The sequence below is a fragment of the Phaseolus vulgaris genome, chromosome 6, assembly GCF_000499845.2.
Source record: "Phaseolus vulgaris cultivar G19833 chromosome 6, P. vulgaris v2.0, whole genome shotgun sequence".
NCBI classification, from domain to species: domain Eukaryota; kingdom Viridiplantae; phylum Streptophyta; class Magnoliopsida; order Fabales; family Fabaceae; genus Phaseolus; species Phaseolus vulgaris.
The window spans coordinates 26,046,086-26,073,648 of record NC_023754.2 but is presented as its reverse complement, the minus strand read 5'-3'; the positions used below and the strand labels follow the sequence as shown (position 1 = coordinate 26,073,648).

The 27,563-nt window shown below is 35.1% G+C and overlaps 3 protein-coding genes across 16 annotated transcripts; 1 reads left to right on the top strand and 2 right to left on the bottom strand.

The window, feature by feature from the left end:
- The first annotated feature begins 511 nt into the window (after positions 1-511).
- LOC137832297 (uncharacterized) lies at positions 512-16,543 on the top strand. The gene is made up of 26 exons (XM_068640375.1): positions 512-862; positions 1,830-1,911; positions 1,991-2,094; positions 2,672-2,798; positions 3,345-3,439; positions 4,092-4,215; positions 4,511-4,591; positions 5,241-5,339; positions 5,984-6,142; positions 6,237-6,297; positions 6,413-6,480; positions 7,870-7,914; positions 8,437-8,613; positions 8,728-9,094; positions 10,746-10,773; positions 11,169-11,244; positions 11,347-11,439; positions 11,566-11,640; positions 11,942-12,046; positions 12,160-12,250; positions 12,376-12,581; positions 13,029-13,112; positions 13,206-13,271; positions 13,360-13,422; positions 13,721-13,961; positions 16,303-16,543. The coding sequence occupies exons 1-26, from the start codon at positions 825-827 to the stop codon at positions 16,371-16,373; spliced, it is 2,826 nt and encodes a 941-aa protein (XP_068496476.1). The 5' UTR covers positions 512-824; the 3' UTR covers positions 16,374-16,543.
- Positions 16,544-17,055: 512 nt separating this feature from the next.
- On the bottom strand, positions 17,056-19,961 carry LOC137832286 (uncharacterized). The gene is made up of 2 exons (XM_068640353.1): positions 17,829-19,961; positions 17,056-17,720 (listed from the first exon to the last, which is right to left on the bottom strand). The coding sequence occupies exons 1-2, from the start codon at positions 19,890-19,892 to the stop codon at positions 17,295-17,297; spliced, it is 2,490 nt and encodes an 829-aa protein (XP_068496454.1). The 5' UTR covers positions 19,893-19,961; the 3' UTR covers positions 17,056-17,294.
- Positions 19,962-24,329: 4,368 nt separating this feature from the next.
- Positions 24,330-27,496, bottom strand: LOC137832285 (guanylate kinase 3, chloroplastic). 14 transcript variants are annotated; one of them, XR_011084537.1, is made up of 4 exons: positions 26,181-27,496; positions 25,752-25,901; positions 24,579-24,731; positions 24,330-24,477 (listed from the first exon to the last, which is right to left on the bottom strand). XR_011084537.1 is itself a non-coding variant. In XM_068640352.1 (2 exons), exon 1 carries the CDS (start codon positions 27,089-27,091, stop codon positions 26,195-26,197), a length of 897 nt encoding a protein of 298 aa, XP_068496453.1. In that variant the 5' UTR covers positions 27,092-27,496; the 3' UTR covers positions 24,330-24,772; positions 26,181-26,194. The 14 variants fall into 14 exon arrangements, 2 of the variants coding, with proteins under 2 accessions (XP_068496453.1, XP_068496451.1); XR_011084539.1 differs by having other exon boundaries at positions 24,550-24,648; XR_011084546.1 differs by having other exon boundaries at positions 24,579-24,648.
- Between the last annotated feature and the right edge of the window lie 67 nt (positions 27,497-27,563).

The window sequence follows — 27,563 nt, the reverse complement described above, 5'->3', positions numbered from 1 at the left end:
TATCGTAGAACATATATATGATTATATAGAAAAAGGAAGGAGAGAAAATATAAAGACGAAAAGTGATATGATAAAAAAGAAATAACAGATACATAAACGCTGATGTATAGATCATGTGCACCGCATTGATGCTTTTGTAGTATAAGTAAAATTAAGAAAATATAAAGTTAAAAGAAAAATATTACACACATATTATTTTTATTACGAAATGGAACAATTAGGTGGTCTAATAACAACTTGATAAGAGATGATAGAGGTCTAACACACCGTTAGAATAAATTTTGAATAATTTTGATACTATATTACGAAATAATTTCTTAAGTCTAATTTAATTTTATAAAAGTAACTTATAATCACTTATATATATATATAATGAATTGTTATTGTCGTATTGGTGAATCTCAACAATTTTTTAATAGAGTATGGTATTCTTGCATTTTCAGTCCATTCATTCGGTCAGCAGCACAGCATGAGCTTATGTACTGTCTGCATTCAGTTGAAAGTTTGGCACCACCAGACTAGGTTGACAACAACAACATCCTCATCAAATTTTCCATTATTATTTTATTTGTTATTTCCTACAAAAGAAAAGAAGCACAGTTGGAACTTGGAAGTAAACAAAAGACCAACCAAAACAAAAGCCTGCTCCCTCCGGTCCCTTTCTCTCTGTTTCATTCCTCTTTGTCTCACAGTTGTCTTCTCTCACTAAACACTCTTTCTCTCTCTTTCCACACTTTTTCTTTCTTCTTTTCCTTCCAACTTCAAATGTTTTATACGTTTGCTTGAACAGCTCAAACATATCACATCTCTGATCGTTTCAAAATATGGAACAGCTTGTCAACTTCATAATTCGCCCGCCCAGGTACCATCTTTTCTCCTTCTTCCTCTCTGCTAGGATCCACTTTTTCAAACAAAGTTCTTTTTTTTCATCACATTCTCATCTTGGTATTTACTTATGCTCCGTCTTATTTATTTTTAGTATAATTGTAATCATCCCTGTCTTTTTTTTTTCAAAAGCAAAGAGCTACTAGAGCAAGATATAAGTATATTCAGTTTAGTGTGTTCATTTCCTTTGCATCTCCATAAGAATCATAGAGTTATTTTTATGTTTTTGGTGGGTGAACAGTGTGGTCATCCTGTTAACTCTGTTTTGTTGGAAATTTTTGAGATCTATTGTCAAGCTACCGTAAAAGCCTTACTTTTCTGTAATGTGAGTATACTGTAAACCTTTACGTTGTATCTATACTGTAAACACTGATAGCCACGGGAAGCTTGTTCTGCAAATTTCTTACTTTTCCAAACAAACATTTTGAAATAGCTTTTATTTTATAATTCATACATTCTACTAGTATTACTAGAACAAGTTCCCACTGTTTTGTGTTGTGGAAATGAGATCTGTACATCATGTAATAATTATCTTCTGAATCTCGAGAACACTAGACTTTTGGAATATTCTTTAGGCTTTTGGGTGACAGATGAGAATATATGGACTTCCCTAAAAAAAAGTAGGAAGGGAAATGGAAATATCTTGTTAGTTGAAATCTTTTCAGAGTCACAATGAAAAAGGGCACAATCTTCTATTTTTGAGCATATCAGGTGAAGCTCAGTTTCACGACATGCTTTGACATACTTCTAATTATGCAGTTGTATGTGATATACCCGTCACAAAATAGATACATACCTGAGGTCATCTTTCTGCAATTATGTTATAAGATGAATTGACATTGAGTTCTGTTATCTGTTTGACAGTAGTAATTTTTTGCTCTGTTTTTGTTTCAAATTCAATTTTGATATTTTGTTATATGATTGTATCTGTTTCTGGTATGCAGAGCTGAATATGATCCAAAAAGTGATTTATTAGATTCTGAGTTTATGCTAAAAGGAAAATGGTTTCAACGGAAGGATGTGGAGGTACAGTTATAAATAAATTCAATATGTTGGTAAAAGCATTGAATTAACAGATTCTCATGTAATACTTGATATTCTGCAGATAAAAAACAGGCATGGGGACATTCTTCAATGTAGTCATTACATGCCAATTGTCAGTCCTGATGGAAAGCCTCTGCCATGCGTTATATATTGCCATGGAAACAGGTAATTCTGGGATAAAGTGCATTTCTTTGTTGGTTTACTTGGCTGGCAGGCAAGTCAATGCTTGAAAGAGACAGTTTCATTTTCAAACGTTTTTCTTTTTCCAGTTTTTTATGTAGCACTATAGATGTATACATGCAATTAGTTTGATATGGTGACCACATGGGAATTTCTACAATTCAATATAACAAAGCTGATATGAAAGCTTTGCCTTTTTAAATATTTGTTGTTGACTAAAATAGGAACTGGATAATTCTACTTAAAAATGGGAACTGGAGAGCTTATTAACAGGATATTTAAATGTACTTATCTTGTTAGCTGGCTTTTGATATCTTAGAACTTTGATACCTGGCTCTTGGTTTAAATCCATTTTAATCTATATGACCCCTGTTTCCCCCTGATTTCAAACTGTAGAGTCTACATCAGAATTCACTTTCAGAATTTGATTCCGAAATTTCAGATATTTGTAATTCTAATACTTTTTTGAGGTTCTTTGCTGTTGGTTGCTTGTTTTGTGCTTCACTTTTAATTTATTCCAATTTCATATGGCCTGGCTTATTTTGTGCAATGTTCATGGCAGTGGATGCAGGGCTGATGCCAGTGAAGCTGCTATAATTTTACTTCCTTCAAATATTACAGTTTTTACCCTGGATTTCTCAGGATCGGGAATCTCGGGAGGAGAGCATGTCACTCTAGGTTGGAATGAAGTAAGTGCTTGCTCATTAAATGTTTGAACTTTGAAACATATCATAGTTAGTTGGATCATCTTCATTGGTATAGTATGATTTTTGTTGCTGTCTTTGATGGGATTAATTTTCTCCATCCCAAGTACGAGTTGATAGTCACAGAGTGTGAGGGGGTGTGTGGAGATTTCACGTTGACTAGAGATAAGATCAATTTATAAGTGAGTTTCATAGTATATAAGTGAGTATGTAAGGTTGGATTAGGCTTAAAGTTCACTTATAGAACTAATATCAGAATGAAACTTTTTGAAAGTTAGCTAATAATCCAACCGGTCCAAATTATTTTTAGAAACATTTATGTTGGAGTATCACTGGCAGAAAGTATGAAACTTACCATGTGCATGAGGTAGGCTACTTATGATCCTCATTTATTTTAATAAATTGCTTGCATCACAGTGTAAATGAAATGCTTCTGCTTGTACTTTATTGAGAGTTTGCATATGCACTACTACCATTTTGATTATTTGCCCTTTTCATTATGCAGATTATTTAACATTCTTGTGTTTTCAGAAGGATGATCTGAGGGCCGTGGTCAACTATCTGCGGGCAGATGGAAATGTCTCTCTGATTGGCTTATGGGGACGCTCAATGGGTGCTGTGACTAGGTCATTATTATTCATCATCCACTTCTTCATTCGACCTTACATTGTAAACAAAGTTAAAGAAAAGTCTCATAGACAGTGGTTGTACATAGGGTTGTATATGGTCCATTATTACTCTGATCTTATAGTTAATTGTCAATAAGTCGATTAGTTTGTTAAAGAATAGAAACCACATAGTTGGCATCCTCTTCTAATAAGAGCTAGTGTGGCTTGAGATAAAATATGCAGAGAGAATTCATTAAGATTTTGTTTATTTGTTAATGATCATGGCATTGGAAACAACAATGAAGGGATCACAATCCTTAAGATGGTAGCCGTACACTGCTTTAACGAGTAAAAGGAGGTGTATGACATTTCTATCATTTTCATTCTTGAATAATGGGTTGTCTGCAGGGTACATTCATCTATGCTTGTTTGAACTTTGGAAACTATTTTAAGTGCTATTACTTTTGTAGACTTTTGGAAATGACCTGCTTTGTAGCCTTTCTGCCTCAAATATTTCATACCATTTCCTATAAAAAAAACTATTCTCCTGATTAAAAGTGCCTCTTAATTTTTAAAGTCAATTTATAAACTCTCTGAATGTGTAGTAATTCAGTCTTACCAGCATATATATCACTTTCCTTCTTGCCATTAATTATGTCATTCCTTGCAGCCTTATGTATGGAGCTGAGGATCCTTCAATTGCAGGGATGGTTTTGGACAGCCCCTTCTCGGATTTGGTTGATTTAATGATGGAACTTGTGGATACATACAGAGTCCGTCTGCCAAAATTCACAGTGAGTGTAATAGTGTATTACATTTTTTGGATGGAAATGAGAATTCTTTACGTTGAAGTTATTAAAATCACCTCCAGGACTAGTCTATGGTATGTTACCAACCACATGTAATGATAAAAAGTTTGTAACATATAAGTATGTTTAGCCCTTTCAATGAATCTTTAAATACTTTATACATATGGCTAGCATCTGATTTCGTGGACATGGTTTCTCTCTTATGAGAACAGATAGTAATTGGCCTACAATTTTTCCATATATTAATAATTCATTTATTTATATTTGATTCATGATACAGGTGAAGTTTGCAATTCAATACATGCGAAAAACAATCCAGAAGAAGGCAAAATTTGACATAATGGACTTGAACACCGTGAAGGTTATTTTTTTCTCCTGATTTTTTTGTTTAAGGAAAAATTCTAATTTTATTTTCCTGTGTGTATTGTATGTAATAGTTGATTAGTTTGACAGAAAAATAATTGGTGAGATTTCCTTGTTTTTCCTCATTATTTGTTTGACATAACTTTAGTTCAAATCCAGCATCTGTAACCCAGCTTGGTTAAAGAAGGATTTAACTTTTTAGGTTGAACCTGAAATTGAGACTCTGTTCTCTCTCTGTTTTCGGAAAAATGTATACTTAGTTTGTCGCTCATGCTTGTGATAATCCATAATCGTTGCTTTTGAGAAGGGATCAATCTGCTGGTTACTTCAAATTATTCATGAAATATAAGAGGACAGAGGCAAAACAACCAAAAAGGAGATAGTGTTTACAACTTTTTGTTCTCTTGAATTGAGCATGTAAAATAATGACTTAAAAAAAGTATAGAAGTTTTATCTGATGTGCTTATGTAATAATTTTTTTTTTTCTGTTAAAAAGGGAGATCTTTAGTGGGCGAAAAAAACTGAACCAAATACAATATTTCATAGAAAAAATCAATTCGGGGAAAATTTACAACATTCAATTTCTTTTCTTTTTTCACACTTTCATATTCTTCATTGATTGCATTCATTATTTGTTTGCATTGCAGGTAGCAAAATCTTGTTTTGTTCCAGCTCTGCTAGGGCATGCCATTGAAGATGATTTTATTCGTCCTCATCATTCAGATCGTATACTTGAAGCTTATAAGGTAAATATGTTTGCTAGAATTTGGGTTAAATATGTTTTGGTAGGGCAATGTTTGCTTGTAGCCCTTCTTTTTCCTCTTAGTCTCTCATTTATGAAAATCTGTTATGTATAATTTTTTAGGAACTAAAACGGAATATTTCTGTATGTAGATGGACAAAAACATATTCCACCAAGAATTCTTATTTCCTGCTTCCTTTTTCTTTATTAAATTAAGGGTCTTCCTAGTCAAGACATGATTAAGAAGTTAAAAGGAGATTTTTTTTACTGGTGACCATGAAAAAACACATTGAAAATGATAGAAAAATGGTTTTTTACACATATCAATAGAAACTTATTTTTAATTAATTTCTCGAAGGACATTAGTTAGTATTTGTCTTATATTAAACTGATTTACATAACTACAGTTCTTTCTTCCAACTCTGTTTGATTAAACAGTCTTGTCATTTTTGAAAACCTTTGTTACTTTATACATGTTTGCTGCTTTAGAATTATAAAATGTCTTCTGGATAGTTTCTTAAACAGAACATGTTATGGTTCTTCTACGAATTATCATTTTTATACATCACACCTTCTCTTTCTTTTATGATCTTCTTAGTTATATGTCTGACCTTTTGGATCTAAATATGGGTTGTTTATGCTTTGTAGGGAGACAAAAACATAATTAAATTTGATGGAGATCACAATTCTCCCCGTCCTCAGTTTTATTTTGATTCTGTAAACATATTTTTTCACAATGTTTTGCAACCTCCTGACGATGAGCTTGGGGAATCATTTTTTGACATTATGAATGATTACTTTGGTAAGGTAAATTCACCATATATCTCTTTGATTTCATTTTGGTCAAAGTGCCAAGTTCCATTCTTTAACATTTTTTTAGATGTTAATTTCTTTTATACAGGATGTTTGGAGATCTGTGCATGAATTTGGCTATGGCAATGATCCATCATTTCGAAACAAAGGTATGACTCAAGTACCCAGTGTCTCTTAACTATTCCTTATGCATTGGTATCCATGATGCATTTGGTAACCGTGCTACTGATGCAAAGCTCTTAATTGTTTCTTTGTTAATTGCAGAATCATCAACAAGCAGTACCATGGATGACAATCTAGGCCGTTCAAAAAGACCAATGAGTAGGATGGAGGTTTGTGTTTATCTGTTCTTAGTTTACTGTCAGAACTCAAATAGCATGCAATTGCAAGCAACTTGCTGAGAAAATACTCACATGATAAATATTAAACATAGATTGGTGCTTATTTTTGCTTGTTGACTTACAGACAAGCACAACATTTGTCAGCAGTTTTAAAATAAGAATGTTAATTTCACAGGGATTAGGTAATACTGAGAAATATACTATTTTTATGCTACTGGACTTAATGAATTAAACAAGATTAGATGACTGAAAATTTAAAACTAAACAATTCGACATTTTTAGTATTTTTTATTGAAGAAAGCTGAATTGGATAGAAATATATATAGATATTGCTAGGGTTAGATTCATCACCTAACTCTCTTGTTCAATTAAGCTCATTAAATAACTTTCTCGCCCTATTCTCTCTGGGCTAGTCTTGATGTAAATTGGATCATGGCTGAGCTGGTTCTTTTCAATTTTTCACCTTTCAAGCTTGGCATCCTTGTTTAAATGTTTGTAAAAGTCACGAAATTCTTTCTTCCTCAAATCCTACCAAAAAGGGTTAACAAAGTTAGATGTATCAAACAAAAAGTAATGGTTAACTCTCATTCACTCTTAAGTCTAAAATTAACTAAAAGTAAAGTTAATTAGATTGTAAAGTGCTAAAGAAAGTAAAATAAGTGCATATTCTGCTTTTGAAAATTAAGCACAATAAACACTTATCGAATTTCCCCAAACTTCAGATAATGCATGTCCCCAAGCAATAGGAAAAGATAGGACAAAGCCTAAACAAAGATAGCAAGCACAGTGGATATACAGTTCCATGTGTTTGCCACCAAAAATATTCACATAAGCATATTTCTCAAGCACACTTGTGTATGATGGTGAATGCATTTCTCTCTTTCCACACAATGGAATCATCAAATCAATCTTGATATCCTATGTGTATAAGAATGGAGTTGACGAGGATCATACTCTTGGCTATTTGATACCATTGTCAAAGACCATTTCCACAATGTTTTTAATATCTCAAACATAAGGACACGGTTCTCTTAGGTTCTGGCAAGGGGTCATGCTCAGGAAATTCAGTACCAGTGAGTTACAAGCATTTTCATATAAGAAAGTCAAGACACCACCTCCATCCCAAAACCTTAAGACAATGAATATGTGTGTCTTCTTTCTTATATAATGCTTTTGAAACTCATTCCTACTCAATAGGTTCCTTGTATGATTTGCTACTGTCCTTTCAGTTGATGCTCTGAAAAGTTTTATTGCTTTCTCCGGGAAGATGTGGTCTTTTGAGCTGTTATGACATGAATTTTGTTGAAATCATTTTAGTGATGTGATTCTTGATTTTTTAACGTTTGATTTTCTTGAATAATTATTGTTTGACTTTCTCAGGTTCCATCACATATTTCTTCAAAAGATGGATATCGGGATAGTGAGGTATTATTTTATCTTTTTTCATGTCTTTGTACTAAAACTATATTTTGTTCTTTCTCCTTACGAATAGCAAATTAGTGTAATGTGGCATTTATGGCATGGCATATTTTTGGTCCAAGGTTCTCAGCAGTCACGGATTGAGTAGTGGGTGGTAAGACTTTAAGAGCAAACATGTGAGTGTAAATGTTATAATGGGTTGTTGAGACTTAAAGTTGTGACTGTAGCTCATTTATTTAGTGTGAAAGGACAGTTTGTGATAAAATAAACTTTCATTTCTATATTTATACCGAACATTCTCATATTTATTCTTTGACGTGCATTGTGTAGTGCAACTAGAAGACCCAAAATCTGAGTTTCGATTCTCACTATTCAAGAAGCCTAACTTAAGATAAAGACAGGAAAATTAATTTGTAAGGGATAGTAATAAGCAACATGTTTAATCAGAGGCTAAACTTGAAGGGAGTTGGTTAGATGATCAAATTCAAAGGAAGAAGAGTCACTAATTTCTCCAATAACTTTGTGCAGCAGGCACAGAAATGTGATGATCTTTCCTCCTCCTCTTCTACAATGATTAGTTTTGAATTATCAAATGGTCGTCTCTATAGTCCCCTTGTCCCAACAGATCTAGGTGATGACCAGTACGTGGAATTTCAACTCGATGACTTCACGGGCATTCCATCTAGTGCAAAGGAAGAACAAAAAGTGAGTCCATATTATAATCGGTTATCACATAACATAATTGAAAAGTTTGAGTGCATGATGGTATACACTGAATTTTGTATAATTGGTTTTCTTGCATTTGTCCATATTATTCAGATGTTCATGGAAACAGTGATGGATTCACTGGAAATACGAAATCCAGAGGTAGAACAACCACATGCCAGCAGTGTTAGTACCATGTCTGTAGAGCCATCAGACAAGAATGAAGAGATTTCCAAACCTCTGGAGATAGAATCTTCTTTACTCAGCAACTGTGTGCATTCCACAGCCTCAACAATTTCAACTGCAGCTGATGTATGTGAGCCCTTGAAAGCTGAGTCAAAATCCCTTTCAATGATTCCAACTCCAGTACCAAGTCTTTCTTCGAACAGAATACCACTACCACTACCTCAACCACCATTAGACACTTCATCCGTGGCTGAGTCTGGCAATACAGATAGTGCTTCCACCAGTAATGACAGTTCTGCTAGCTTACAAAGTTCATCTGACACTGACATATCACACAACACAAAAGCCACAGTAACTGTTATTAAGAATCCAACAGGCCATGTCTTGAATGGCTTAATGCGGCGTTGGGATTTCAACTTTTTCAGAAACAGACACAATCGATAACATCAGAGAGTCATTGTTTTAATAACTATAAAAATTACTAATAGTTTGTAAAAGGCTCCACTTAAGAAATAGGTTGTTTGTACTAAAGTTTTGCATGTTTAGATTATTATCATGTAGCATTCATCTAATTTTCTTTCACTGCAAGAGAGAATTGTTGTGTTGTTACCCCTTCCAACTAGAATTTCTGGACTCTCCATTATTCGTCCTTGCTTATTCATCATTTATTGATTTTTTTTCATCCTTCTTATTAAGGATTGGTGTAATTGTATCAGTTTTTTTTTTTTTGGTAAATTTATAATACTTTTTAAATGGTTTTTTAATCCTTCCATTTCTTTTCATAATATATACATTTTGAAGCGCGAAAAAATATGGGCAATATTTAACAACACAATTTCTAAAATCATAATGTTTTAGCCTCGTTGATATTTTATAGACATCTTTTCATTTACTGTCTCTTTGAACCCTAGTAGTAACACTATTCTAATTTCCATTAATATTAATTGTAAGAATAATCATTTTTTCATTAATCTTAATAATTTTCTCAGTCTCAATAAATTTATATTACATTAATTTAATTTGAAAATAAAAAATTATGTGCAAGGTGTGTAAAACAATGTAAATTTTTAAATATGTTATAATTATTCATATTTCCAAATATGAAACTAACAAAAAAAACGAATAATTACAATGTTTGCAATCATTTATTACACTGAACAAAACTATGAAAATGAAAATCAATAAGAAATGCATACAAAAGAAACAGCATTATCAAATAGTCATGCATGATGAGAAAAATCACATTCAAACAACTGCTTTTAACTTAGTCCCCTCACGTGTGCCAGTGAGTTTCTGTCATTTTGTAACAATTGCATCGCCCGGGGTTAAACAAGAAAATGGTAAAGATTAGTAACAGATTTGAATAATAAGATCGATTTAAAAACTATTTAAAAAAATTGGTCAAAAATGACTAGTTGATGAATTTTTAAAGCATGATTTTCGATAATTTTTTAACAAAAATATTTTAATTTTTTAAAAATGAAAATGAAAAATCTAGATATTGTTTAAAAAAATTTATTTTAAAAACTATCATTATATATTGTTGAACATTAAATTTAAACATTATCATATATTAAATATTAATGTGTTTTTTTTAAATATTATTAAGTTATGATATTATATTTTTCATATTATTTAATTATTATATTGATACTGATTGAACTACGGTAGTATGAGTCTGTTGCAACGTGTTAGTTATAAACAGCAAAAATAGGTGAAGAAAAAAGAAAGTAACAACCTGCGACTGAATATTCAAACTTCACTTGTCACCCACTCTCCTTCCTCTCCTTTACTGTAATTCATCCCTATGGCTTCGGCTGCTATCAGAAACCTTCATTCTAAGCGTCTTCTTTTCTCTTTGCATTTCACAAATGCTTTCCATGCATTCTCTTGTGGCACCGTATCCCAAAACTACAATGCATCTCCATTGGATCTTGTTTCTTTACGGAGATCCATGGCCACCTTCTCTCGAACGTAAGACCTTTATAGGGACAACATCATTATTCTCTTTTTTCCTTCTTTTTATGTTAGTTGAAGATTTTTTCTTGTATGTTTCTGGTGGTGGTGGCCAAAGTGATTTTATATTTGTTATGTATGAGAATACCTATTCTTGCATGTGGGTACGTATATACCTCAGATCGCCAAAATAACGCCGTTTGAGCACTTATTTATATAACTTTCATTATACATGTTTGTATGCATGCATTCTTCTTCCACCAATCCTTTTGGAGGCATTGGGTATTATGGATATGGAAATACGGATAGCAGATAGAGACATGTATTGATTACCCACATAAAAAAGACCTTTGCATGCTATTGTTATGAGGGTTGTTTAAAGAGTGTTTCTTTTTTATTGTTTGTCTTTGCAGAAAGCCCCATCTTAACGTGGGCACAATAGGGCATGTTGATCATGGGAAAACTACACTAACTGCTGCAATTACCAAGGTTTGGGTTCATTTATGTCTTCATACTTAAACAGTGAAGAAGAGTTCCACCTTTTATTTTCTTTAAGGCGTAAACATTTTTGTGACTTTGTGGAACATGAAGGTGCTAGCTGAAGAAGGTAAAGCCAAGGCCATTGCCTTTGAGGAAATAGACAAGGCTCCCGAGGAGAAGAAGAGAGGAATTACTATTGCTACTGTGAGAGATAGATCACTGTTCTTTTCAAAGTCCATTATCAAATTATGCATATCGTGATATAACTAAAATGTTATATGAACACAATTTTGTAACCTTCTCTTGAACTTCTGATCATGACGATTGCAGGCTCATGTAGAGTATGAGACAGAAAAGAGGCACTATGCTCATGTTGATTGCCCAGGACATGCAGACTATGTTAAGGTAATGTTAGTTGGAAAAGGGATCAGACTTTGTTAAAGTATCTATTTGTAAAGGCAGATTATTGTTTGTTTATTTCTATCGGTCAATTTTCTTGGTATGAATTATGATCCTAATGCTTTTTTCCTTCTATATTGAATTGAATGAAGATCCTATTGCTTCTTTCCTTCTATATTGAATTGAATGAAGATGAATTGCCTTATTTTTGAAGAATGTGTGGACGATTGATTATTTGATGCTCTTGTGTGTGTTCTATAGTTCGCATGAACTCCATCTTCAATTAATTCATTTGTTGAAATCACAGAACATGATAACTGGAGCTGCACAAATGGATGGTGGAATTCTTGTGGTTTCTGCTCCAGATGGGCCAATGCCTCAAACAAAGGAACATATACTGCTTGCTCGGCAGGTTGGTATTTTGTCAATATGCAAAAGTAAAACTCAGCTTTTATAAAATCTAACTACATGACAAAACCAAAATACAATAACATGCATGGATATTTTTCTTGTTTCCTGTGTCAGGTTGGTGTGCCATCTTTGGTCTGCTTTCTAAATAAGGTTGATGCTGTTGATGATCCAGAGTTGATTGAACTTGTGGAAATGGAGCTTCGTGGTATGAAGTGTTAGCTTATAGTTTTATTTGAATGGGAATAAAATTTAATCTACCAATTATCATAAGGCTTATTTATATATTCTACTAATTGGATGTGCGTCCGTTGACAAACCACACTTTTGCAGAACTGCTTAATTTCTACAAATTTCCTGGGGATGACATCCCAATTGTGCGAGGTTCTGCCCTCTCTGCTTTACAGGGGACTAATGAAGAACTTGGAAAAAAGGCTATCTTAAAACTAATGGATGCTGTGGATGAATACATTTCTAATCCTGTTCGGCAACTTGACAAGCCTTTCCTAATGCCAATAGAAGACGTTTTCTCAATTCAGGTGAGCACAAAGATCATAACTCATGTGAATCAGAAATATCCTTGTTGAATATACTACTAATATTTACAAGGAAATTCTGGACATCGGTATCCATATTTACCCCCTTCATGAATAGGGACAGAATGAAAAAAAAGGGAAAATATAACCACCCCAAAGAATCACAAACAACATATATTTCTATCAACTTTTTCCAATTTTTTCTTGCAAGAGATTTCAGCTTTTTAGACAGTGCAAAATTGATGCCATGATAAGTAATCTTGGTGGTACTCTATTTTTTTCTAGGAGTTATAGTATTTCAGTTCAAACACTTCCCTTATCATGATAATCAAGTAAAATGAAATTTCTTTAACCTCTAATGTGTTCCGTTTGGTTAACTTGTTTATATTTACTCAACATATGTTGTCAACTGCCTGATATGTTCCTTCCACATGTTGTGTTTATGCGAAGGGGCGTGGAACTGTTGTGACGGGTCGTGTTGAACAAGGCACCATCAAAGTGGGAGAGGAGGTTGAAGTATTGGGACTAACACAGGTAGACATGGCAGTCAAATATGTATTATAATGTCATGTTAATGAGTATTTTGCTTTATGCTATATGATTTTGTATTTATCTCTCTGTGTACAGAGTGGACCTTTGAAGACTACTGTAACTGGTGTGGAAATGTTCAAGAAAATTTTGGATCGAGGGGAAGTAAGTAAAATCATCCTGCATCCCCTCTTCTTCCTTCCTATTACCTGAATTTGAATTGATGGATAGTTAATTGTGTTTTCATTTCTAGGCTGGTGATAATGTGGGACTTCTTCTACGTGGTCTGAAGCGCGATGATGTTCAGCGAGGAATGGTGAGTAGGACTAACTCAAGGTGTAAAGTTATGTTCAGCATTGATTTAAAACTTCATATGGTAGTGAAAATCTGGTAACGGTCTCAGTGTTGATGTGAAAAGGTGATTTTTCTTCTGAACTTGTAATTAATAATACTCAAACATTACAACTAAGACAAATTCTGGAATAGAAAGAGGTATCATATGAAAAACCGCAACCACTATTTCATCAGGTTTTATGATGGTCATTCATTTTATGAAAATGAATCAATTTATTTTTTTATTTATATCTCTAAATTTTCTACTGGTGAAATTGCAGGTCGTAACCAAGCCTGGTGCTTTCAAAACGTATAAGAAGTTTGAAGCAGAGATTTATGTGCTATCCAAAGAAGAAGGTGGCCGTCATACAGCTTTTTTCTCTAACTATAAGCCTCAGTTTTACCTGAGGACTGCAGATATTACTGGAAAGGTGGAATTACCCGAAAGTGTTAAGATGGTTATGCCTGGTGACAATGTGGCTGCAACTTTCGAGCTGATATCACCTGTTCCTCTTGAAATAGGTAGGTAGAGTCCTTGATTATAGATCATAAAAGATGCTGCATATTATCTATGAAAAAAAAATCCAAATTAAAAAATCCAATCTTTAATTATCCATATCCATATTAATTTTAATCTATTTAAATAAATTTATTTCAAATCCAAATCCATATTTTTGGATTTTAAATCCAATCCATTTAATTGGATATAGATTACATATAGATTGGATACATTTTTGGATTATCCAAATTGTATTTTGGGATAGATTTTGACTTGGCTCGATCCAAGTTTAGTCAAGACAATCCAACCGATGTCGAGGCGAGTGTGCCCAGCCTGTTGTCGAGTCGAGCATTCTCGAGCCGAACGGGCCAGGCCAATATCGAGCTAAGCAAGCCTGGGCTGATGTCAAGCCAAACGGGTTTGGCCGATGTCAAGCCAAACGGGCGCGGGCCGATGTTAAACCGAACGAGCTCGGGTCGATGTCGATTCGAACAGGCCCAGGCTAATGTCAAACTGATTAAGCCCAGATTGACGTCGAGCATTCCCGAGTCGCCGAGCACGCGCCGATGTCGGGCCGAACGGGCCAGCCCAATGTCGAGCTAAGCAAGCCTGGGCCGATGTCAAGCCAAACGGGCCCGAGCCGATGTCGAGTCGAACGGGCCCGGATCGATGTTGAGCCGAACAGGCCCGGGCCGATGTCGAATTGATTGGGCCTGGGCCAATGTTGAGCCGAGTAGACCCGAGCCAATGTCGAGTCTCTCGAGCCCGGGCCGATGTCGAGCCATACGGGCCCAGGCCAATGTCAAATTGAGCAAGCCCAGACTGATGTCGAGCCGAACGGGCCCAGGTCAATGCCGAGTCTCCCGGACCCAGGTTGATGTCGAGTCGATTGGTCTCGGACCAATGTCGAGTCTCCTTGGCTCGGGCCCGAGTCGATGTCAAATCGATTGGGCCTTCCTGATGTCAAGTTGAACAGGCCCGAACCGATGTCAAGTCTCCCAGGTCCGGGCCGATGTTGAGTCAATTGGGTCGTGCCAATGTCAAGCCGCCCGAGTCAATGTCGAGTCTCCCGGGCCAGGGCCGATGTCGAGTGGATTGGGCCTGGGTCTATTTCGAGTCAATTGGGCCCTGGACAATGTCGAGCCGAGCGTGCCCGGGCTGATATCAAGCCGAGCGCGCTCGAGCCGATGACGATTTGTCCGAGACTAGGCCATTGTCGAGTCGTCTAGGCCCAGTCTGATGTTGAGTCGTCCGGGCTCGGACGGATGTCGAGTCGTCCGGGCCCGGATCATTGTCGAGTCGTCCGGGTTCGGGCCATTGTCGAGTCGTCCGAGCTCGAGCCGATGTTGAATGGAGTGGGCCCGAGTCGATGTCAAGTCGATTGGGCTTTGGCTAATGTCGAGCCGAGCGGGGCCCTGGCCATTATCGAGTCGTCTGGGCCGATGTCGAGTCGTCTGGGCTCGGGGCGATGTTGAGTCGTTTGGGCCTGGGCCCATGTTGAATCATCTAGGCCCGGGTCCATGTCGAGTCGATTGGGCTCGGATCGATGTCGAGCCGAGTCAGCCCGAGCCATGTCAAGTCTCCGTGCCCGGGCCGATTTCGAGCTGAACGGGCTCGGGACGATGTCGAGTGGAGCGGCCCTGGGTCTATGTCGAGTTGATTGGGCCCTGGCCAATATCGAGGCAAGCGGGCCCGAGACGATGTCAAGCTGAGCGGGCCCGAGCCGATTTCGAGTCATCTGGGCCCAGGCCATTGTCGAGTCGTCTGGGCCCAGACCGATGTCGGGTTGTCCGAGTTCGGGCCGATGTCGAGTCGTTCAGGCTCAAGCCGATGTCGAGTCGTCTGGACCCGTGTCGACGTTGAGTCGTCTGGGCGTCGATGTTGAGTCGTCCGGGCTCGGGCTGATGTCGAGTCGTCTAGGCCCGGACCGATGTCTAACCTAATTGGTCTGCGTTCATGTTGAGTCGGCTTAGATCCAGTTCGAGTCACATTAATCTGTGTCCATATCAAAATAAAATTAACGTAATTGACAAAGTAGATTTGATTTAATTAACAAAATGGATTGAATATAGATTTAATTGCTTTAAATGGATTTATAAAAGATCCATTTAAATTTAATTTAGTTAAAATATATGAATTTTAAATTTAATCATTTATTTTGGATTTAGTGATTTAGATTGGATTTTAATCAACCTAATATTATCTACAGGATGCTCAGTTTTTCAGATTTCCTCTTATAATTAATTATCCAATCATTGTAAACTTTTGTCACCTGGTAAAATTGGAAATTGATTAATCATCTTCAAACTTTGCATACATCCAGCATTATGATGTTCTGACAGTAGTCACTTTATTTATGAACAGGACAAAGATTTGCTTTGAGAGAGGGAGGCAGAACAGTTGGTGCAGGAGTTGTCTCCAAAGTGATTTCCTAGGATGTTGGTCTAAATTCTACAACATTTTTTTACCAGTAATTTGTAAATAAGTCATGAGTAGGGACTAAGGAAAAAGCGTTCTAGGAGAATTTTATGATGTGACTAATTTTCATACTTGATGCGGTGATTCCGTTTCAATGTGTTTTGTTTTGTTTACTTGTTCAGAGAATTACACTAGTTCATTTAGACGTTCTTCATGGACCAGAGGGAAAGTACTTCAAAAAAAAATTTAGTTAATAATGTCAATTACTTCCACATACATTTCGCTTATTTCTTGTTTGGTGTATTATTATTAGAATACTTTCTCTGTTCCACAATGTTTAAGGTTTTGCAAAATATTAAGAACAACAATTAATTTGTCACTTTTTAAAACAAATTTACTGAAATAGTCTCACTGTTTCCATCAATGTATATGCATTACTTTGAATAAGAGAAGGTAATTAATTTGAGAACATATGCGAAAAAAAAAAACTTCATTGAAATGTATTAACATTAATCAGTTTAGAACTTTTTTACATCATTTTGGAGATGAGAGAGCAATCCGTTGGCAACCACCACTAAAGCCCAAAAACATCAGGCTCCTATATAACTACGAACAACTGTTAGACATCAGTCTAGCCTAATGAAGGAAAACTCAAGATTATATGGAATTTTGTTCAATTTCCATGCAGGAAGGAAGGAATTTAATCATGAAGGAAAATATGAATTATTTAATTCAAATAATAACATTGAATCTGAAAACAAAATAATGAATAAATCATTGAGTCAGGCTCTATTTCCAGACCCACCAAACATGGCAGTCTTCCTAGAGATCTACTAGTTTGCACACATATGTACAGGTATACTATACTATTATAGCAGTGATTGCTCTGGATCGACATGGTTTACTGATTTTGCAATATAGTTCTGTGCTTGATTGTTTCACCTATCTTCCAGCAACTTCAATGTTGTCTCAACCAGTGAGTGAATTGTTAGATTGTGCCTGTTCAGGCCAACAGTACCAGAGAAAACATTAAAGCTTTCAAGCTCTGAAGTGGTCTCCAAGACACCCTCCAGCACCTCCTCCATTCCCAAACCCTTGAAAGTGTGAAAATTTTCTTCCCTTTCTTTCATCATCCAAATTGCAAGCTCTATCACAAACCTCCTTATCCTTGGAACCTTAGTTGGAGGATATCGGTGTTTCTTGAGAATCTGCATTAGTTTATTTGCTAGTTCAGCCTCAGTGATTCGTGATTCTTCAAATACAGTGCTTGATTCAGAGGAATCCATGAATGTGAAAACACTTGCTGCTAGTCCAATCATCACTTCTTGTAGCTTGTTTTCTTGTGACATGATTGCCTGAAGTATCTGCAAGGTTGTGCAATGGTTAAAAATTAAGTCTGAAGCATACATAAAAAGATACTATACAGTTCAAATGTTGCTAGCCCAAAATTGCGATGGTGGAGGAATACTTACTGTGGGTGCGGCAGCTGTAACCCCCCTTAACCGTGTGAAGCATTCTGATCCACTGTAGGTGCATAAATTTCTTAGAATCCTAGCAGCATTGACACGAAGCATTGGAATGTTCAATGCTTCTATTAGCCTTTCCAATACTTTTAACTTCGAAATCCTATGACAATTGCTCTTGCTTTCCAATGCCAGCATTGCCAGGGCCTCGCCAGCAACAGTGGTTACATCTTTCTGATTTTCAGCAATGCAATCTTTGAAAAATAAGTTGAACAATTCTTTAAGTACTCCACCTGTGCCTCCAATCCTTTCTGTCGCCTCCTCTTCCAATGCCAGACTGGTTAAAATTTCAATGCTCAGTTTCTGTAGCAAGGGATGTTTCTCTCCATGCATTAAAATATCTCTGATGTTGCTGATTGTGAAAACTATCTCCGAAATCTCCCTTCGAAGATGTTTCCCGTTGGTGCCTGTTGTGCTAGCCAGCATCTTCACCAGCTGCAGTGATCTCTTCACTGTCAGAATTTGAGACGGCGTAACATTCTCATTCTTCAGCAACCTTTCTTCAGCATGTGTGAGCTCTATGATCTTTGGGAGCAGGCCCCTAGTGTTCCCAATCTTTCCACAGTTGTCATGATCACGGGCAAGTTTCTTCAGAAGGAGGAGTCCCAAATGGTTAAATGTCCAGTAGCCATAATTTGGATGATCAAATACGATTTTCTTTTCTCCAATTTCATCAGCTGCAGGTATGCAATTCCTGTTACTTTGGAGAAGAGATGATATTGATTCCATAGCGCCAGGTATCCCAGCTATGCGCAGAGAGTTCTGCTTCTTGCCAGCTAGTGCTGATAAAATCTCTGCAGCTGAGAGCCTAATTTCTTCCTCCTTGTGGTCTGTCCAATTCAGCATCTCAACTAGCCTCTCCACCACAGATATGGAAATTCCAAGCTTCTGAAGGGTATCATCTGAAAACCGTTCGCTGACCGCAAATTGGCGAAGAATCCTTGCTCCAATAAGCTGTTCATCAGGCGAGTTTGAGGCCAAGAGATCCATGGCAAAGCAAACAATGTCCATTTTCAACCCATCAAATATGCTCCCATTGACACACCTAGAATAGGCATCATAAAAGAACCTTCTAATTGACACCACCCCTGATGGCCCCAATTCACATTCCCTATTAACCTCATCCAACAGTTTGCAGTAGCTGATCTTCCATTCCCAATAAGTCTTTTCCATCAAGAACAACAAAGCCTCAGCCAAAGCCAAGTTATAAAATATATTCAAAGCAGACTCCCGGTTCCTCCTGTCAGTGTCTCCCTTGGCAACCTCCCCATAGTTATGCTTGATGAGCTTCATCGACGAAAGAACCACACAGGCCGTGGCAGAGAAAAGCTGAAGCCAATATAAAAGCTTGCTTATATGCCTTGAAAGGAAAAACCATCTAGCACATGGTAGAAGTGGAACATCTGAACTAATCCACGTGCGAGTTGGTGTCCTTATGCTAAAGGTACCATCCCTATACCTGGGGGTCACATTAGCCTCCATCATGTCTCTCCTTTGCCTCCTCATTACAATTGGCCTGAAAAGGCTCTTCACACTTTGAAGAAGCAAGTTTGGAGTGGACTTGAGCATCCTGAAACTATTGATCCCAGCATCAGTTATAGACCACGTGGCTTGGTGCTGCCACTCAAGCTCGTGGCTCCTGCTGAAAATCCTTGTGCCTTCAATCAACAGTATGATGGTGATGAACCAGAAATCGGTTTTGTCCAAAGTGATGGCAAAACCGCCAAGAAGAACAACTGTTGCCCAAATGAAACCAAGAGTTCCAAGGCTAGTGGCTGCTTTTTCAAGCACTGCAAGACGAAGTGCAAAGAGGGTAAGCTTCTTTTCTGGGGCTCGAACCGTGGTGGAAGAAAAAGTGTTATCTGCATCGCTGTCTCGCTTCTCAATGCTGCCAAGTCCACGAGGCTCAAACATTGTGGTGATTTTGCTTGTCTCGCTTAGCCTTCGGAGTTCAGCAACTTTCACACGAACACTTCCCTCTCCCTCTGTCTTCACAGAAAGCCTATGATACATGAAAAAAATATGGTATGTTGGAACTTTGAAGTGAATGTTTGTAACTTTGTTGTGTCTATGAAAGGTGAAGGATGAGAGGGTTTTATATAAGAATGGAATGAAGGATAATGAAGAGCTTAGAGGGCACGTTTACAATGAGGCGTGTTGGGGAAAGAGTGACGTCAAGCTCTCTCTGTTTCCGTTTATTTTGAAGATGCTGTTGGTTATGCTTTGGTAGCAATCTTGGTAACGTGAAGAAGGGTTAACTTGTTTCTCTATCTCTTCAAAAGCTTCAATGTTTTCTCTTTCTACAGAGTTTCTTGTAAGTGAGAATCTGAAGAAGTACGTAGTATATAACACACAGTAGAAGTCAACCATTTTGTTTTCTTCCTATTCCTTCTCTCTCTTTTACTTTCACAGCTACAATATTAAGTCACAATCATAATTAATCCATATTATGGCTAAAGTTTCCTCTGTAAACTTATCGATTCTTTATAATAATTAGCATTAGTAAATACAATTACTTCATAATTTTTTTAAAATGGAATAGATAATTATCATTCATTTTGATCCTTTTAAAATGAGACATGTGACCACTCACAATTACTTCTTAAGATAAATAACTATCATTTATTTGGATAATATTTTCTTAGTCTTTAAATTTTCTTAGTCTTTAAAGTGAGATATATAACTATCATTCGTGTATGCAATTCCTTCTTAATTATTTAAAATGAAATGGATAACTACTATTAGTATACATAGTTAGTTCTTGATTCTTTAACATGACACCGATAAAATTATTGTTTATGTAACAATTATTCGTTGATTCTTTAAAATGAGACAGGATAATTATTATTCTTGCACAATTATTTTTATTCTTTAAAATAAGTTATGTAACAAGCCTTTTATATACAATTAATTCTTGATTCTTTAAAATGAGACAAATCACTTATTAATTCTTTAAAATAGGATACGTAATTATTGTTGGTGTATTCATTTATGTCTTTATTATTTAAGATGGATCGAATAACTAGTATTAATGCATACAATTACTTCTTTCTCTTAGACTAGACATGCAACTATCATTCGTGTAGAGATTTATTTATTGATTCTTTAATATGAAACATGTAACTATTATTCTTGTAGGCACTTACTTCTTAATATCCCTATATATACTTCTTCATTTCTTTTAAATTATAACTAAATATATTAAATTTGTATATTTTGCACCTCAAAGTTTATATACAGACCAAAATATTAAGTGACAAGTTTATACATTATACAGAAATATTCAGACTCATATTATATGGTAGTAATATTTATTGTTTATTTTCTTAAATAAATTGCTCCCTCTGATTTAGGGTTTTCGTGTTATAGATGAAAAATTGTGGAGTTGGCTTTCAAAATTACTGTAGTGTTTTAACAATTGGTAATGAAAAAAACAATACACTTTTGTAAAATATCGTTCATAGTAAATACATTTACTGTTTATAATAATTAATTAAAATTTATGCAATGTATTAAATAAAAATTGTTATAATATCTTGATTGAGATGTCAAGATAATATAGAAGTTTTTATAAAAAAAAAAAAAAAAAAATTATAAACACAAGAAAACTGTTTTGTGGTTTGTAGATGGAGTGCACGGATAAATCATAATCACACACAATTTTTCATTCAAAAGCAGTTACTTCATAAAGCAGTAGCTTATGGCTAATTACTTGCTCATGCGTGCTGCACATCTAAATGAAAAATATTTGTTAAGATTCGGTCTCAAGCATTTAATTAAATTAATTCAATTTAACTTTATCTCCTCGAAATTTCTTTTGAGATTAGAATGTGTAAATGGTTGGGCAATTTTCATCCAATAAACACACTTGGTGAAGTGCTCTTTCATTTTGGTTCCTTGGTCCCAGCAGAAAGCTTAGGCAAAAAGGGAGAAAATAGAAAAAGGGAGAAAATAGAAAGTGAAATAAGGACCTTAGAAATTTAGAACAAGGAAATCTAGATGATATGGTTTCTTAAAGTAACCCTGGCCGCACATTTTTGCTTGTGGAATATCTTGCTTTATTTTACGCGTACACGTAAAACAGCTTCGTTGTGTTATGCTACAACTAAAACCTTAAGTCAATTCACATTTTTTTTTCTGTTGTTATGGTACATGCTGTTCCTTATGATTGAAATCAGAATATAAAAAACACTAGTACTTTTATTCTTTTTTAGTTTTAGTCATGTTATGTGTGTTAATTTTAATAATTATGCTTAGGTTCCCTTCAAAAGGAGTTATTGTGTTTTTGCATGATTCTAATTTATCTTGCCAACAAAAGGGTTGTAAAAAGATGTTTTGGCTTTGCCTAATAAAAAATTACTATGTATGGTCGTTTCATTAACTTTTACATGTGCCATAATTTTAAATTATCGATAAATAAGACATAGAAACTAAAAATTTCAAAAGTTTTGTTTTAATTTACGCTTCTGTTTTAAACTAATGAGAATTCTTTAGGCGAAGTGTTGTTCTCACTTTTAATAAGAATCTCAGTCTTATTTTATTATTTCTTTTAAATATATTTCTTAATTTTAATTTTAGTTTTAAATTTAATTTTTATTAACGAATTTAAAAAAAAAAACATTTTCAATCATCTTAACTCATTCCTTAGAATTTGAATTTCTATCTAAACCAATTCTGCAAATTTTTGTTGCGAAATAACAGTCATTGCTTATTTTTACAGTTTAATCTGATTTTGTTTCAATATACTTTTTCAAGTGGAATTGAACATATTGAATGCAAAAGATTTCAGACTAAAAATTTGTACGTTATTTGATTAAAGTTCAATAGTTGATAATCAAATAAGTCTAAAAAAATTTATCAAACTTTTTCATATAGATTTTTTGTTAGACGATGCATCGATTAAAAATAATAATATTTTTATAATATATAAGTTTAGAATCAGTATTTTGTAAAATTGAATTTTAATTTTTAATATGATATTAGATATTTAATAATATAAGTAAATATAAATTTTAAAAAAATGGATTAAAATCAAAGTACATTTCTTCGTAATTTAAAATTCCAATTAAAATTCACCTTCTACCACTCTTAATATAATATTAAGATGACACTACTTCCAAGACAAAAACTTCTTAACATAATATAATGAAAAAAATGGCAACAATTTTTTAGTACAATAATGATAACAGATTTTAGGCCTATAAACTTTTGGCACTAATACAAGTTAGTAAATTAAAAAATATAGATACATTACATCAAATCCATGTCAGTAAAGAAAAAAAAAGATTAGATCTTTAATCCAGATCATGTATGACTCAGACAATGGATTATAAAAACTTAAAATGGAATGTGATGGAACAAGAGTATGCTTGATGAGATCTAGATTGAACTAGTACTCAAATTCAAGAGGTAATAACCTAAGAGACTAGAATATGTTTGAATAAATACTTCTAGAATAACATAAAAAATAAACGAATCAAATAACTTTTTACAAATTTAAATTAGTTTATGTGTAAAATAATTTGTAGAATCTATTTAATATTAATTTATTTAAAATTATAATTTACTCGTGTATAATTTAATATTAACTTGTAAAGAAATTCACAGAAAAAAATTTCAAACAAACACCAAGAGTTTGTTTTTATCAATTAAACTAGTGTTTATAGGGATGTAAAAAGAAACAGAAAGTTGGAAACCAAAGTACTTTAAATGAAAAACGAAAATAATTTTAAGAATAAAACTTTCCTCCTCCTAAAATAATGATCGGCTAAATAAACATTCCCTTAATTACTTATGATTGCTATTTATATATACATTTCTTAAGTTTTATTCGTCTCTATATTATCATTAAATAGTTTAATATTTATTGATTCACTTTTATATTATAAGAGTAATAATTAAAATAAAAACATTAAAGCAATAAATAAAACAAAAAATAATAATATTTTAATTTATTTTAATATATTATAATTTAAAAATATAAATTTTTATTTATTAAGATTGATATAATTTTTTATTTTAATTTAAAATTTATTTGAAATCTAATTTTTATTTTAAAAATTACTTTCATGTAAAATTATTTTAAATATTTATTTTACAAAATCATTTTAAATATATATAAAAAAATTATTCTATTACATTAATGACATCTATTACAACTTATTATTCTCATACTCCCAATCCAACCAACTTTATTTTTTTCTCATTTTAACTTTCTTTTCTTCACTTTTTCACTCCTCTTTTAAAACAAGTTCTTTATCTTATTGCACACAAAATCCAGTTGTAAATTACAGGAAAATATGCAAATAGGAACCATCTAATTTTTCCAACTTTAATACATGATTTAGAACAAGTATACCAATTAATTCATCCTAACTGTTGAAAAGGCATACCTAAATATTACAGTTTAAACAAGAATAAAAGGGAGGAGAGGAAGTGGAAGGTAGTATATGCATAAAAACCGAGTGTGATTAAGTTTGAGCCATCACTTCTTCATAAGGATTACATGTTGTATCAAAGGGTATCAGTGTCAGTGCAATTCGCTGTTTCATCCACTAAATTCAATTTGCTTCCTACATAACTATCTCCAACCAGATCACTGAATAAAATAAACAAATGATATCAGCTATTGTAATTAAAAGTTCTATTAACCAAGAACAAACATTTGTACTTCATCTATGGCAGTATTTGAAGAATCACCACAAGCATTATCCCCAACGTGTCTTCTCTTGATGACATCAGTTGAGAGAAAGGAACATCAAGCTCGTCACTGGCAATAAACAGAGCTCACAAATTAAAACTTTGCTACCATCCACTTTGCTACCATCCACAGTTCATCATCCATCATAAAATCTACAGGGAAAAGGCAATAATAACAATACAGTCAATTATGCCTTGGAGCTTGCAAGTTAGAAAACACAGATACAACATAATGGCAACTCTTTTATAGGACAGCTACAACAGAAATAAAACAAATAAAATAGTATAAATCATTTTTTTATAAAACTCAAATCTTATATCAAAAGAGTAACTGATGTTCTGAAAGTTAGCATAAATCATAGTAAACATTATAAATATTCTAATCCTGTCTATATTGATATAGAAGTTCAAAATATAGAACTGAACAGCAAAAACTGACATCAAACTAGGAGTTTCAAACATCTTTCAAGTGTCTAACATGAATAATGGTCCAGATTTTGCTACTATTTTTGAAGTATTGGTGTTTTCCTTTGGTTACAAGTACCAGAAACATGAGCTTAAAGTGACTTGTGTTAGCCAAGAAAATAAAAGAAAATGGTAATTCATGATATATTGATGATTAAGAACTCAGTTCTTTACAAGGCATATGAAACGTAACACAGTTGATATCAATCCATACATATAATACAAATGTATGGAAAAGCTTCTGACTTTTAAATAAAATAAATAAATAGCAAATACTGTTACTTGTAATCAAGATAGAGCATATCCAACAAAAATAAACTCACCCATGTACAGAATGCATCTTCATAATAAAAAGAATCTCAAACACGAACTGAAATAATCTCAACTTTGCATTCATAATTCCAAAATTTCACTGTGCAAAATGTGTTTCTGATAGTAACAGGCAACCAATTTTAACCCAGTCTGGCAAGTGCCAACTATCTAAACTTTATCCTTGTCCAAGATGCATAAGCAAATATATTAATGCATTACAACGAGAGTTGATATTACTCAAGTAATGCATTGCAGTGAGCTGGTAATATCGCTCAAGTTCTTCTCAATCCATGCAAAACAATGAATTCTATACTAATTATATGTATTGCTACTAAATGAAACAACCAGTTACTTCATATCTTCAAATCATGTTCCCTCTTTAAATGTTTTGCTTACTTGAGATATTTCATGGAGTTGTGTTGAGAACTTAGAACATAATAAATATTGCATATATGATACATCCTATGACTTTTTGTTTATGTTTTTCATATACATAGCATGTCCTTCCTTCCGTAGCTGTGTGCCATTGCTTAAAAATTGTCATACCTGCACAGGTATACCCTATTATTATTCAGTTCTAAGCACAAACTACATAGTGAAATCAATATTGACACGTTAATGCATCTTTTAGTTTAAGTCCAGACTAGTTTCTGAAAGAATGAACATTCGAAGTTTGAGGTAGCAGAAACCAATGACCAATGTATCAATCAAATGAGTAAAAGAAAACGTTTCAGAAAGATTCTTTCTAGTTTATTTACCCTCTGGCCTAACAAATCAAATCCCATGATGCACCACTACGCAAAAAAATAGTCTTCAATTGTATACCATGTGAGTTTCCGTTATATGAGAGGAGTCCGTTGCGAAACCCTAGCTTTCTCGGCATCAATAATAGACTCCATCAACTTCACCGCATTATCCAGCTTCCCCTTCGCATTCACCACAACATAATCAAAATGCTTAACGTGCTTCATCTCCTCTCTCGCAGTGCCGATCCTTACCAGTAGCGACTCCGCCGTCTCCGTCTTCCGGTCCACGAGCCTCTCCACTAGATCCATCTCACTCTCCGCCGCCACGAACACAAATACCGCCGACTTCCCGAGCGCCTTCCTCAGCGTGGCGGCGCCCTGAATGTCGACCCTAAGAACGACGTCGCAGCCCTTGGCGAGGCAGTCGCGAATCTGCTGCTTGGGGACGCCCTTGTAGTCCCCGTAGACGAGGGCGTACTCGAGCAGCTCCTCCCGCTCCACCATCCCCAGAAACTCCTCCTTCGAAATGAAGAGGTAGTCCTTGCCGTCGACCTCGGAGGGGCGGCGCGGGCGGGTGGTGGCAGTGACGACGAAGTGGAGACCGCGGCGGGCCTCGCGGAGGCGCGCAATAAGGGTGTCTTTGCCGACGCCGCTGGGGCCGCTGATGACGATGATGAGAGGATTGGGATTGGAAGAGAGAGGGTCGGAGCTGAAGGGGGAGCCTAGGGAAGCTTCCAGGGCGCGGAGGAGGTCGGCGCGTTCAGATTTTTCCAAGGTGGGGATGGGAACGGATAAGGGTCTGCGAGCGTCCCCCATTTTGGAAGAAGAGAACGATTTGATGGCGTTTGAAAGGGGTTTTTGGGTGAGGGAATTGAGAATGTGAGGTTTTGGTTTTTGATTTGATGAGATTATTGGAAGACGAGGAACAGTTGTGCACAGGAGCCTGCGAAGCATCGAGCACTCGCTGTAAATACCACTGCTCATCCACATCACATATCACGGATTGATGAGGTTCTTAAAATTACTCACAACTATACAAACTACTTTCTTTCTACAACTTCCTACTCTTTATACTCACTCACACTCGTCAAAAATATCTTTGCTTGCTCCTGGGAAACCAGTAAAATGAAAACATGTTTTATTATTTCTTAGTCTTGGTTTGGGACCTCTTGCCGAATTGTTTGGTCGAGAAAAATGTAATGAATGGGACTAATGAATTAGTGAGTAACAAGTGTGAGTTGTTAAATCTGAATGGCAGAGGAAACCCTCCATCCCCAAACAGGGCCTGGCCTGCAAAGAAACCGTTTTTTTGTATATATTAGTTAGTTGTTTTCTGTATGTAGGGCATTAAAAGTGTGCGCCCATGGTTGTCCATATTAGATATGATTCCATTGGCCCAGGATAAGACTTGCAGGGAAATATCAGAGTGCACACGTGGAATTTAGTAAGCATAGGTGTAAAA

Coding starts and splice junctions, on each gene's coding strand:
- LOC137832297 (XM_068640375.1), top strand. CDS start 825: ATGGAACAGCTTGTCAACTTCATAATTCGCCCGCCCAG. Junction 5,340..5,983: donor GTATACTTGAAGCTTATAAG/GTAAATATGTTT, acceptor TATGCTTTGTAG/GGAGACAAAAACATAATTAA. Junction 12,251..12,375: donor TGTGGAAATGGAGCTTCGTG/GTATGAAGTGTT, acceptor ACACTTTTGCAG/AACTGCTTAATTTCTACAAA.
- LOC137832286 (XM_068640353.1), bottom strand. CDS start 19,892: ATGTATCATAGGCTTTCTGTGAAGACAGAGGGAGAGGGAAGTGTTCGT. Junction 17,721..17,828: donor TTACAGCTGCCGCACCCACA/GTAAGTATTCCT, acceptor ACAACCTTGCAG/ATACTTCAGGCAATCATGTC.
- LOC137832285 (XM_068640352.1), bottom strand. CDS start 27,091: ATGTGGATGAGCAGTGGTATTTACAGCGAGTGCTCGATGCTTCGCAGG.